The sequence below is a fragment of the Heptranchias perlo genome, chromosome 4, assembly GCF_035084215.1.
Source record: "Heptranchias perlo isolate sHepPer1 chromosome 4, sHepPer1.hap1, whole genome shotgun sequence".
Lineage (NCBI taxonomy): Eukaryota > Metazoa > Chordata > Chondrichthyes > Hexanchiformes > Hexanchidae > Heptranchias > Heptranchias perlo.
This window is the reverse complement of record NC_090328.1, coordinates 103,875,661-103,890,197: the sequence shown is the minus strand read 5'-3', so window position 1 is coordinate 103,890,197 and position 14,537 is coordinate 103,875,661. Positions and strand designations below refer to the sequence as shown.

Genomic DNA, 14,537 nt, shown 5'->3' with positions numbered 1-14,537 from the left:
ATCTCCAGCTAAACAAATATCACTCTCTGTTTTAAAGATAAATTAACGTCAGTCGGCTTTTTCAGTTTCTGCCAGCAGGTTCTGTATGACAAACACCAGAAGCCTAGCTTAACTCCCATTTATAGAGATTTTACAAATACAAATTTAAGATAATCAGAGCTTTTGGAAGCCTGGAACAGACAGGTAACCTGAAGCCTGGGCTGATATCAGTACAACTTTGGAAACGGGTTTCTGACTGGTTAGATGCAGGTGCAGCATGGAATTGTTACATGGACTGCTTCTCGCTAGAATCCTAAGTGTCTGAATGCTTGCTACATCACTCCATAGCCTAGATGAAACAGTATATAAACAAAGTTAATCTTTTACATTCAGTGAGCCAAAATTAGGTATTTAAAAACAAGGCAGGGAACTCATGGTGCTTTAATGTTACCTCATATTTACAGTACTTGAATGGCCACACAGACTACTGCTCCAACATTAGCCAGTCACTGTTAGGGGCAGTTACAGTATTAGTTATAAAACACTTGTACAAGCCCGTAATGAAAAAAAAACAATACATGCCACATCAAATTACAATGTGTTATTTAATACACTGAATAGCAGTCAGTCTTGCCTGAATAGTTACAGCTCTAATCCTTATTCTACTCACAGTCTGTTAAATCCAGAGACAAATGCCTCTATTCATAGCGGTTCTGTTACAAAAGCAAGTTTTTCCGACTACTTGTAACCAAAGCACTATAACAAAAGAACTGGAACAAAAATGCTATTTAAAAAGCATTGAAGTTCAACAAGAGTGTCACAAATTTCTAGATTTACCTTCGATTTTAAACACTATGTGCTATTGTATTTGTTAAAGACAAGGTATCCACTTTCAATTCAAAACTCAGAAAAACCTTCTCATCAGACATTTAGCAATGCTAAAGAAAGTCCCTCCATGTCACTGCTGTAAGACATGTTATGAAGTCATCATAAAGATTGCAGATAGGTTTTCATGACATAGCTGCTATACAGTATATTCATGTACCAGAGGAAAAAATGTATAAGCTTCACTATTTACAAATATAAAGTACAGTTGAGAGGTTACAGGGTTGGAAATCTAATGTCCCAAGTTAAACACTAATCCATCTTCCAAGAAATATTTGTTCGAAGTCTCACAAACATAAACTACACAAGGCTGACACCTTACAGAACAAAGCATGAAACCTGCAGTGCAGTTTGATGCAATGCCAAGCAATACTCATACTGTACCTTTGTTACCTCTAGACTCGAATGTTCCAATGCTCTCCTGGCCAGCCTCCTACCTTGTGCCCTCCGTAAACTTGAGCTCATCCACAACTCTGCCTATATCCTAACTCACAACAAGTCCCATTCATCCATCACCCCTGTGCTCGCTGACCAACATTGGCTCTCGGTCCTGCAACGCCTCAATTTTAAAATTCTCATCCTTGTTTTCAAATCCCTCCATGGCCTCGCCCCTCCCTATCTCTGTAACCTTCTCCAGTCCTACAACCCTCCAAGGTTGCTGCTCTCCTCCAATTCTGGCCTCTTGTGCATTCCTGATTTTAATCGCTCCACCATTGGAGGCTGTGCCTTCAGCTGCCAAGGTCCCAAGCTCTGGAAATCCCTGCCGAAATCTCTCCGTCTCTCTACCTTTCTCTCCTCCTTTAAGATGCTTCTTAACACCTACCTCTTTTACCAAGCTTTTGGTCGCCTGTCCTAATATCTCCTTATGTGGCTGGGTGTCAAATTTTGTTTGATAACGCTACTGTGAAACACTTTGGGATGTTTTATTATGCTAATGGCGCTATATAAATGCAAGTTGTTGTTGTACCACATATAACTCAAGTCCTTTAGCTGACTGCAAATTGCAGGAAAAGAGGAGTTTGTTTTCTGCACCGGTACCATGAAAGCGAAAATTATTTGGTTATGTAGATCAAAATCAATATTAAAAAGAGGTACAGCATGTTTTGAACAGTAGAATGTTTACAGGTTACAGATCTCAGCCATGCTGTTGTGGGAATAGAATACAGGAGGAAAGGAGAACTGAAGACTCCCAAGACATATCATCCCATGCAGAGCAACACCATCATGGGAAGAGAAACTGGATGCCTCCAGTCAGGGGTGGCGTAGGCTGCAAGGAGACAAGAGGGGAAGGAGGAAACAAAATGTAACAATGAGGCTAACTACTGGAGTGACTGTAACTGGCAAAGGCACGTTGGTCACTGGCATGCACACAGAGGTATGGGTTACCGCATGGCTGCACTGCAGAGAAAAAGTACAAGTCACCACAATAATATTTCCTCAGATGGACCACAAAGATAATCATTACATCTGTATCTAAAAGGACTGGTTACATCATTACTATATGTGGGCTTGGTAACAACCTGCAAACAAGAACAATTCTCACAAATTTGCTTGCCATGGTGATTGTGTTCATGTCAATTTGACTCATAAAAGCAAAAATGAGAGAAAAACTTATATAGCCTTATTTCTTTCGGAAAAAAACATGTAGTGTTGTGGAACGGCGATGAGCAGGTTCAAACCCTTACACTGTCGAGTCTTTGCTAATGCATAATGATGATGCAGCTGCTGCTGAGAAGCACGAAGTGGAGCACCTCCCCAGAGGGGGAATGAAACTGCAAGAAAGAAGGCATTTATAAAATGCTTTTCACAATCTCAAGATATCCCAAAGTTGTTGTGATATAGGCAAACTTGGCAGCTAAATTGCACACAGCAAGGTCCCACAAATAGTGATGAAATAAATGACCAGATAAGCTGTTTTTGGTGGTGTTGGTTGAGGGATAAATATTGGCCAGGACACTGGGGAGAACTCCTCTGCTCTTCTTCAAAGTAATGCCATGGGTATTTTACATCCATCTGAGAGGGCAGATGGGGCCTTGGTTTAATGTATCATCCGAAGGACAGCACCTCAGGCAGTGCAGCGCTCCCTCAGTGCTGCAATGAAGAGTCAGCCTAGGTTATGCACTCAAGTCTCTGGAGTGAGGCTTGGACCTACGAGCTTCTGACTCAGAGACAAGAGTGCTACCACTGAGCCACAACTAAATGGGAAGTATCCACTGGGCTTCTTTCATGACCTTCTGGTGTTCAGTCAAGGGCAGCAATGCAGGTGGCCTAGAAGAAACTACTTGACTTATTCCCTTGTACACAGGTGTATGGTATGGAGGGGAGAACCAGTGAGGAAGAAAGCTTTCAAAGTTAAAAGTAGCAGCAGGGATCTTGAAGTGAATGTTTTGTGAATTAATGTGGTTTCCTCACTTACCATGGAAAGGGCGCAAAATTTGTAGAAGTCAGATTTCAGATATATTTTAATTTTTTTTTTAAAAGTGGAAGCTATTGTTCCACGAAAGCACAAGTATCAGCTCTCCCTAAGGGGTATTTAAGGGCCTTCTCCTTAAACAAGAAGTTAGAACCAGCACAATTTCAAATAACTGAAAAGGATACCATAAAGCAAACTTCTTGAATGATTGCTCTGGTCTTCTCTTCCTCGTGTGACAGAAGTCTCTGCAACACAAAATAAGATCACATGAATATTCAACAATTAAGCACAATTACACTTGACTTTGAATTGACTAAACAGACCAAAATACCATCGATTTCCTGTGGACTAAATCTTGACTTGCATGAGTCACTACACCAATAACCTGTTCAGCAAAATAGTGCGACCAGTTAATTTGTTAAAATGTGATCTGTATCCCCTTGTTAAATTGACATTAACATTAACAATTTACGTTTATATAATGCTTCACAGGAGCATAATCAGACAAAAATTGACACTGAGCCAAAGGAGGAGACATTAGGAGAGGTGACTAAAAGCTTGGTCAATAAGGTAGGTTTTAAGGAGAGTCTTAAAGGAGGAAAGTGGGGTGCAGAGGCAGAGAGGGATTGGGAGGGAATTCCAGAGCCTAAGGCCTAGAAGGCTGAAGGCACGGTTGCCAATGGTGGGGCAAAAGGAGTGGGTGATGGGTAAGAGGCAAGAGTTGGAGAAACGTGGAGTTCTCAGAGGGTTGTACGGCTTGAGGAGGTTACACAGATAGGGAGGGCGAGGCCATGGAGGGATCTGAACATGAGGATGAGAATTTTAAATTCAAGGCGTTGGAGGACAGGGAGCCAATGTAGGTCAGTGAGCACAGGGGTGAAGGGTGAATAGGACTTGATGTGAATTAGGATACGGGCAGCAGAGGTTTGGATGAGCTCAAGCTGTTTATGGAAGATGGGCTGGGAGAGTATTGGAATAACCGTGTCTGGAGGTAACAAAAGCATGGATGAGGGTTTCAGCAGCAAATGGGATGAGGTGGGGCGGAGGCAGGTGATGTTACGAAGGTGGAAGCAAGCAGTCCTGATGATGGAGAGGATGTGGGGTTAGAAGATCAGCTCAGGGTCAAGTAAGACGTCGAGGCTGCGAACAATCTGGTTGGGATGGAATTGGTGGCAAGGGGATGGAGTTTGCAGCAGGGGCCGAAGACAATGGCTTTGGTCTTCCCAATGTTTAATTGGAGGAAACTGCAGCTCATCCAGGACTGGATATTGGACAAACAGGCTGATAACAGGGAGGCAGTGGAGGAGTCAAGAGAGGTGATGGTGTGGTAGAGCTGGGAGTCGTCAGCGAACATGTGGAACCTGACGTCATGTCTTCGGATGATGTCACTGAGGGACAACATGTAGATGATAAATAGGAGAGACCCAAGGATAGATCCTTTGGGGACTCCAGGAGTGGGAAGAGAAAGCATTGCAGAGCATTCTCTGGCTACAACTGGGTAAGTAAGAGTGGAACCAGGCAAGGGCAGTCCCATTTAGCTGGGCAACGGAAGAGAGGCATTGGAGAAGGATGGTGTGGTCAATCGTGTCAAAGGCTGCAGAGAGGTTGAGAAGGATGAGGGATTGTGCACCAAGGTCACGTGATATAATTTGTGGCTTTGATTAGGGACATTTCAGTGCTGTGGCAGGGACAGAAACCTGATTGGAGAGGTACGAACAAGGAGTTGCGAGAAAGATGGACACAGATTTGGGGAGTCAACAACATGTTCAAGGACTTTGGAGAGGAGAAGGAGATTGGAGATGGATGGTAGTTTGCAAGGACAGATGAGTCAAGGGCAGTTTTTTTTTTGAGAAGGGGCATGATGATGGGGGATTTGAAAGGGAAGAGGAAGTACCTGAGGAAAGGTAACAGTTTACAATGTCATGGGGGCCACAAAGGGAAGTTAGGTGGTCAGTAGTTTAGTGGGAATAGAGTCGAGAGAGCAGAAGGTGGGTCTCATGGGCAAGATGAGCTCAGAGAGGGCACGACAGGAAATAGCAGAGAAACTAGAGAAAGATGTGGGGTCAGTGCTAGGTGGGCAAGGGGAAGGAAGGGACGTGGCAGAGGCAGCTGAACGGATGGTCTCAATCTTAGAGACAAAGACGTCCATGAGCACCTTGCATTTGTTGTTGGATGTGAGGGTGGAGAGGACAAGGGAGGCGGCTTTATGGAAACAGTTGGTAGTGGAGAAAAGATGCCGGGTGTTATCTTTGCATTCCAAGATGATCCTGGAATAGTGAGCTGATTTGGTACAGGACAGCAGGTCCTGATAGTGTTTGATGTGGTCCAGCTAGACATGATCATCCAAGGGTATAATAGCATAGTGGTTATGTTTCTGGACTAGTAATCCAGAGGCGTGGGCTAATAATCCAGAGACATGAGTTCAAATCCCACCAAGGCAGCTAGGCAATTTAAATTCAGTTAATTAAAATAAAACCTGGAATAAAAAGCTAGTATCAGTAATGGTGACCACTACCGGATTGTCGTAAAAGTCCATCTGATTCACTAATGCCCTTTAGATCTGGCTTATATGTGACTCCAGACCCACAGCAATGTGGTTGATTCTTAATCGCCCTCTGAAATGGCCTAGGAAGCCACTCAGTTGTACAATCCTGCTACAAAAAGACATAAGAATAAAACCGAATGGACCACCCGGCATCGGACCGTCACCATTAGGCACTGGACACGACAAAGGCAAACCAAGCCCAGTCGAGATGCCAACCTGGTGAAGCTATAACACAGGACTACATGCAAGCTAAACAGCGGAAGCAACATGCTATAGACAGAGCTAAGCAATCCCACAACCAACAGATCAGATCAAAGCTCTGCAGTCCTGCCAGTCATGAAAGGTGGTGGACAATTAAACAACCAACGGAAGGAGGAGGCTCCATGAACATCCCAATCCTCAATGATGGCAGAGCCCAGCACGTGGATGCAATAGACAAGGTTGAAGCGTTTGCAACCATCTTCAGCCAGAAGTGCCGAGTAGATGATCCATCTCGGCCTCCTCCTGATATCCCCACCATCACAGAAGCCAGTCTTCAGCCAATATGAATCACTCCACGTGGTATCAAGAAATGGCTGAGTGCACTAGATACAGCAAAGGCTATGGGCCCCGACAGCATCCCGGCTGTAGTGCTGAATACTTGTGCTCCAGAACTAGCCGTGCCTCCAGCCAAGCTGTTCCAGTACAGCTCCAACTATCCGACAAAGTGGAAAATTGCCCAGGTATGTCCTGTCCACAAAAAGCAGGACAAATCCAATCCAGCCAATTACCGCCCCATCAGTCTACTCTCAATCATCAGCAAAATGATGGAAGGTGTCGTCGACAGTGCTATCAAGCGGCACCTACTCATCGATGCGCAGTTTGGGTTCCGCCAGGACCACTCGACTCCAGACCTCATTACAGCCTTGGTCCAAACATGGACAAAAGAGCTGAATTCCAGAGGTGAGGTGAGAGTGACTGCCCTTGACAACAAGGCAGCATTTGGCCCAGTGTGGCATCAAGGAGCCCTTGTAAAATTGAAGTCAATGGGAATCAGGGGGAAAGATCTCTATTGGCTGGAGTCATACCCAGCACAAAGGGAGATGGTAGCGGTTGTTGAAGGCCAATCATCTCAACCCCAGGACATTGCTGCAGGAGTTTCTCAGGGCAGCGTCCTAGGCCCAACCATCTTCAGCTGCTTCATCAATGACCGTCCCTCCATCATAAAGGCAAAAATGGGGATGTTTGCTGACGATTGCACAGTGTTCAGTTCCACTCGCTACCCCTCAGATAATGAAGCAGTCCATGTCCGCATGCAACTGGACCTGAAAACATCCAGGCTTGGGCTGATATGTGGCAAGTAACATTCATGCCAGACAAGTGTCAGGCAATGACCATCTCCAACAATGAACTAACCACCTCCCCTTGACATTCAACGGCATTAGCATCGCCGAATCCCCCACCATCAACAACCTGGAGGTCGCCATTGACCAGAAACTTAATTGGACCAGCTACATAGATACTGTGGCTACAAGAGCAGGTCAGAGGCTGGATGTTCTGTGGCGAGTGACTCGCCTCCTGACTCCCCAAAGCCTTTTCACCATCTACAAGGCACAAGTCAGGAGTGTGATGGAATACTCTCCACTTGTCTGGATGAGTGCAACTCCAACAACACTCGAGAAGTTCAACACCATCCAAGACAAAGAAGCCCGCTTGATTGCTACCCCATCCACCATCTTAAACATTCACTCCCTCCACCACCGGCGCACTGTGGCTGTAATGTGTACCATCTACAAGATGCACTGCAGCAACTCGGCTTCTTCGACAGCATCTCCCAAACCCGCAACCTCCACCACCTAGAAGGACAAGGGCAGCAGCTGCATGGGAACCACCACCACCTGCACGTTCCCCTCCAAGTCACACACCATCCCAACTTGGAAATATATCGCCGTTCCTTCATCGTCGCTAGATCAAAATCCTGGAACTCCCTACCTAACAGCACTGTGGGACAACCTTCATCACATGGACTGCAGCGGTTCAAGGCGGCGGCTCACCAACACCTTCTCAAGGGCAATTAGGGATGGGCAATAAATGCTGGCCTTGCCAGCGACGCCCACATCCAATGAATGAATAAAAAGTACAAGTAGCTCTGCACTGTTTAATTGCTTATCTCCACTGACTAGATATAGCAACATCACCACTTTCAAATCACACACCATCCTGACTTGGACATATATCGCCATTCCTTCATTGTCACTGGGTTAATATCCTGGAATTCCCTACCTAATATTGTGGGAGCACTATCATCACAAGGACTGCAGCAGTTCAAGAAGGCGGCCCACCACCATCTTCTTCCTGGGCCTCAGAAAGCTCTCCACTGCCATGAATGGAAACACCCTGGGGTAAGTGAAGTTATCAAAGCGGATAAGGAGGAATGGAGACCAAATTCATGATGTAGCTAGCTTGATGATAATTTAGAAAAGATGATGATGTTTCCAAAATAGAGCTGTGGACGTTGGATGGGGGGAAAACTTTGAACCGAAAGTACTACACCAAGCTTTACCTCCCCTTCAACCCCAACAATTTTCATCCATGCAGCAGAGTGTTGGCCATTCTTGGGCGGGCGGGTGGGTGGGGGGGGGGGGGGGGAGGTGGCATCAAAGTGGAGCCAGATTCTGTTCTCTCTCTCCCTCCCCACCAAGGACAAACACTGTAGCAAGTAGTCAATGGATACAATGCGAATCCTGGCTGATTTTTCAGCTCCCTAAACAATGGGTGCTGAGACCAACTACAGTACAGTGCCCACCCCACCATCCCAGCTGAGGTCAGCTACTTCACCATAGACGGGAGGTCAAAACAAAGGGATTTTTGGACTGTATAATTCAGTACTGCATTGAGTGGTGCATTCACCCACTGCGCCATTAGGACATTCATAATTTGTCTTAATATATTACAGCAGTATTATAACTGAATATTGGAATAATTAAATTGATTGGCACTTTCATTTCTCCTTCCATTTCTTCCCCAAACACACATCCCCTGAAACCAGCAGTGATACGGTCCACGATTGGCAGGAACTGCATTGCCAACAGGGGCTCATTTTAGCCAGTGCACGGAGATCGTTCAATCTAATGCAGCAGAAGGAGTCGGCAAAAAGCAAGAGGAGAAAAAAAAACTTTCTACAGCATGGGTTTGCAGAAAATATTTTAGCAACATGGGCTAAGTGTTCCTGCTCTAAGCGGTAGATTTTTTAAATGTCCCTTTTGAGTTAAGTACTTGATCCTACTGAGTTACAAACATAATGTTATTCACACTCAATAGTGACATTACACTCACATAAGCATAACCTCCCCACATTGAGCTGCAGATTAAGATCTGACATACAATCCCCCCAATCGTATCCTCATCTCACCTCCACATTCATGCACAGACCACACCACCTGGGATCCTCCTAGTTTGTGTGGCTCAAACTCTGTACCACAATATGTGATACTTTTATTTTATCTAGAAACACTCAACCCCTTACCAGTCTGGGTTTGGATATTTTCCACGATTTATGAATAGCTGTTTCAGTTGTAAGCTGCACAACTAGATAGGACTCGGAATGGGGCAATGTCCACAGTGTGGCAAAAATAACCCACTGGAGTGCACTTAACCCTAGCCAATGACTGCAGAAGCAATGGAAATGTCTCTGACCTGGCACGAAGATAAAAAATGCCTTTAACGCAATTTTTTAAATAGTTCCAAAGTTCTTAAAGTATGACTCACCTTTAAAGCATAATCTCTTCCACTACCAAGATCCTGTGCTTCATAGACAAAGGCAAATCCACCTGTTAAATCAGAAATACATTTCTAGAGTGAGAATGCATCAATACCATACTGTGGAGATTATATACCTGTATATCAACTAACAGAAACCCAAGGTAATTAAAAGGCTGTAATTTCATTGAGGGGTTCAGATGATGTAGTAAATCATGATGTAGTAAACCATGAGAACAAATAGTTTCAAAGAGTTATTGAAACCCCAAAATGAGATTACTGCCGTAGTCACTTTTTAAGGCATTTCACATCTGCTAGGATTAATCAGTTTTGTTTTCACTCCTTGTTTTTGTTAACGAAGTAAACATATATTATCAGAGAACATCAACGGTCAAACTGCGCAGCTCAGTTGATGTTTGCAGATGAAAGATTGATAACTGTGACATAATCGCTGTAGCTGATTGACACAAAACTATCAGCAATCCAAATTCAGTTGTTCAAATTATTTTGAATGAAAGAAGGAAGTATGAATAGTGTAAGAATGCCAAGACGAGATTACAACCAGTCACTCCTCACTTGAATTATTTTTTCATTTCAATTAATTTTCTCCATTAACTTAGTTTCCTCGCACCCCTATTCTCTCCCCCTCCCCAAGCACCAATCCCCTGCTAAAACATCCAACATACTACTCTCAAGATTTCAATATAATTCTGTAACCAGCCACAGTGAGATAAACAAGAGCAGTCCAAGATCATTCTCTCACTCACTGATTTTCACTCCTTCCCATAGAGAGAAATGTACGACTAGCTCAGACAGCCCACTGAGATCTGTAAGCTGCTGTGTAGGAAATCAGAACAAACCTGCATCCTACCACTCTGTTACACCAATGTGTTGCACTGCCAGACTCACTGCCATTTTAACTTTCTAAATATTGTACAGTTTTAAAAATCCTACCTTGTTTAAATACAACAGTCATTGATTTTGGACACTTCCAGATTCATCAACTAATTAACTGTTATAAGTAAATCTCATTGACTTTCAAGAAGGGAAGTTATACTCAGTTGTAGCACAGACACTTAAGAATTAGGTCATCATGGGGTAATAGTTTACAGGGTGGCTAGGAACATACTTTATCCTTTCAAACTTATGAAGACCAAAATTTATAATATATTAAATTTGCTATGTATGCCGTGCACTCCTTATTTTGGCATCACTGTTCACATTACTATCTTGGAGTCTCATAATCTTCAGATCCCCATACCTCGGATGAGACATTAAACCGATGCCTCGTCTGCCCTCTTAGGTGGATGCAAACTATCCCGTGGCATTATTCAAAGAAAAGCAGGGGAGTTCTCCCAGTGTCCTGACCAATATTTATCCCTCAACCAACATCATAAAAAAGAGATTATCTGGTCATTATCGCATTGCTCTTTGTGGGATCTTGCTGTGCACACATTGGCTGACACATTTCCTAAATTACAACGGTGACCACATCTCAAAAAAATACTTCATTGGCTGTAAAGCACTTTGGGTCGTCCTGAGGTCGTGAAAGGCACTTTGGCTCAGTGGTAATGCTCCTGCTTCTGAGTAAGAAAGTCGTGGGTACAAGCCTCACTTCAGAGACTCGAGCACCTACATCGACACTTCAGTGCAGTACTGAGGCGTTCAATTGTCCAAAATGCCATCTTTCGGATTAGATGTCTGCCCTCTCAGTTGGACGTAAAAGACCCCATGACACTATGCAAAGAAGAGCTGGAGAGTTCTCCTCGTGTCCTGGCCAACGTTTATTCCTTAACCAAGATCATGCAAAAAAAAATTTAGCCGGTCATTAATTTCACTGCCGTTTGTACAACTTTGATGTGCACAAATTGGCTGCTGCATTTCCCTACATTACAACAGTGATCACTTTTCAAAAGTACTTCAATAACTGTGAAGTGCTCTGCAATGTCCTACGATCGTGAAAGGTGCTGTATGGTTCATGGGGTGGGAAGACCACGGACCTGAGAATTTTATGCACACAAACTTAAAAAAAACTTTTGCAAAGAAGACAGTCTACCAACACAATATAATCTGGGTACATTTTCCTGCAGATCTCAATATTCCACCTGTTAAAACATTCTTTTTTTTCCCCCAACATAAACTGCTGGAAGTTATTTTGGCAAAAAGTTCTACTCGTTACAGGAATAAATTGAAACTTTTCCTGAATAAAAATGTTCTCAATTTCAAAACATTTTCTGCTAGTCAAAATTACTAGCAAATTAAAGGAATGCCAAGGAGTGCAAGAAAAGCACTTTTTGGATAAAATGACACGATGCAACATCAGCATATGAAGGTTTTAGGAAATGCCTTTGCATGCCATTTTAATTGAGGCATTTACCAGTTTCGTTTAAATGGATAAACATGTTTCTTGAAAATGTGTGCAGAGGAATTTCATACAATTGCCTCGACATGTTCAAATACTAAAATCACACTGTCCAATTTCAACCAATTTGCTTCTTTGTTGTATTGTAATGGATTCCTGGAAATCAAAACCACACAACAAACTTTCTTGTAAAAGCAGCACCATAGAAACATTTTCGAAAGTGCTGACAGTGTGTAAGTAAAACTGCCACACTGCCAGATGGGTGGATGCAGACTCAGCCTGTAATTCTTCCCTCTCACACACAGTACTCTATACTCTCCCTCCCATAGTATCAGGGCTGGAGTTTCCTCGACGAAGAATATATGTTTCACTTAGGCTACTATCTTCAAGCAGCTGGTTATCAATCAGCACCGGTAAAAAAAAGTGGAAAGGTGGGGAAGAAAATTGACTTTTTTTAAAAATTAGGAGACACAGAGAATTTTTTTTTAAAAAAAGGATAGGTTGTCACATTTATTTTATCTCATAAAATTAAGGCGACAAATCAAAACCTTGAAAAGGTGCCATGACTGTGTACTAGATTGAAGCTCTGTACCGGGGAGGAGGAGGACTCCGAGTTGCCACTATAATGCCCCACATAGAGAGTTATCAATTGCAGCCATGTTATAAAGAACCACACAATAGGGGCCTGGCATACTCCCAGAGGGAGGCCCAGCCAGGATCACTCGCCCCTTCTTCCAGCCAATTAGTGAGTGGCCTCAACAAAAAGCATCAAAGTGGGATGTCCAACAACTTCTTGCTCAGGGATGAATAATAAACAGGTTACAAAATAAGACCAGTTTACAAGCAATGATAGTTCCGTTAATCTAGCCAATTTTAGCTGACTGTATTGTATTTTATTCTGCAGGGTTGGGGGTAGTGAGAAGGCCAAATAGGCAGCAAATTAAAAACCAAGAGAAAGGTTAAGGACAATGACAAGAACAGACTCAAGGATTCCCCAATAATCACTAATAGAAGCAAATGGTGAGCTGTTGTATCAGTTTCAGGGTAAACAAAAAGATTTATCCAAGATTAGTTTTTTGGGAGATAGCAAACTCTGAATTATCTCTCAACAACTTGCATTTATGTAGTGCCTTTAATGTAGAAAATCATCCCAAGGCACATCACAGAGGTAAGCCAAAGAAGGAGACATTAAGAGGGCTGAGCACAAGCTTGGTCAAAGAGGTGGGTTTAAAGGAGGGTCTCAAAGGAGAAGAGGAGGTGGGGAAGTGAAGGTTTAGGAAAGGACCAATGGTGGATCAAAGGAAAGAGGGGGTGCATAAGAGACCAGAGTCCCCATGTATAACAACTGGAAGTCAACATAGTTATTGGAGGAGTTATTTTAGAATCAAAAGTTATTTTATTAGTAGCCAATAACATTTCTAAAGATGCACATATACACATTCAATGAAAGCAGAAGTAATGGTCTCTGCCTCAACTACTCCCCGTGACAAAACTGTCACAGGGGTGGTTCAAACAGAGACCACGGCACCTTTTCAGGGAAAGTTGGAATAACAGAGGGAGATACAGGTCTATGGGGAGTTACGGGATTAGTTTTGGATTTCTCTCGTAAAATGCCAGCACAGGCTCCAAGGGCCGAATGGCCGCCTCCTGTGCTGTATGATTCTATAGTGTAACGTATTATCAAAAGGTATAAAGGCCATAGAAATGTATTTGAAAACATGGAACAAGGGACATGCTAAATATAGTGCATTACGTTACTAGAATGTAGAGGCTCGACACTGGTTAAAAGAAGTGTTTGCACATAATACAGATCATATAGAAGCTGAGTGACTGTGGACTATTAGCATTAAAACAGCACTCATAAGCGACTGATAGCCATCGATTCCAACCCAGTGACACAAGATGCACTCAAATTGCACTGCAGCTTTCAGTGCAAAATCGTCAAAGTTACAACCCTGTCTGTTTTAAGGAGCTGTATTACTTACCTAACATGACCTTTGAGTATGTTTATCTTCAAAAAAGGTCTCAATGTCAAGTTTTATGTAAAACCATAGACATATTAAAAATAAATACATAACAAAGAAACTGTAACCTTGACATTCTACGGTCATATTAACTATTATCACACCACAGAGCAAGTTTCCTCGTCCAGCTAAATGCAGTTTCCCAAATCTCACCTGTCTGAAACCCCTATCAGAAAAATGTACCAACATTTGACAGGACATCATCCTATTAATCTTCTGGTCATAGAGTCATAGAGAGTCATAGAGTCATACAGCACGGATAGAGGCCCTTCGGCCCATCGTGTCCGTGCCGGCCATCAGCCCTGTCTACTCTAATCCCATATTCCAGCATTTGGTCCGTAGCCTTGTATGCTATGGCATTTCAAGTGCTCATCCAAATGCTTCTTGAATGTTGTGAGGGTTCCTGCCTCCACAACCCTTTCAGGCAGTGAGTTCCAGACTCCAACCACCCTCTGGGTGAAAAAGTTCTTTCTCAAATCCCCTCTAAACCTCCCGCCTTTTACCTTGAATCTATGTCCCCTTGTTATAGAACCCTCAACGAAGGGAAAAAGCTCCTTAGTATCCATCCTATCTGTGCCCCTCATAATTTTG

At 43.3% G+C, this 14,537-nt stretch overlaps 1 protein-coding gene across 2 annotated transcripts in view; it reads right to left on the bottom strand.

Moving 5' to 3' along the window:
- Positions 1–14,537, bottom strand: part of gak (cyclin G associated kinase) — a 128,905-nt gene that overhangs the window by 99,513 nt on the left and 14,855 nt on the right. For both annotated transcript variants that reach the window (XM_067983432.1, XM_067983433.1), the window contains exons 2-3: positions 9,570–9,631; positions 3,463–3,522 (exon numbers count right to left, since the gene is read on the bottom strand). In XM_067983432.1, the coding sequence (XP_067839533.1) occupies positions 3,463–3,522; positions 9,570–9,631 (122 nt within the window). The remainder of the gene's footprint in view (positions 1–3,462; positions 3,523–9,569; positions 9,632–14,537) is intronic.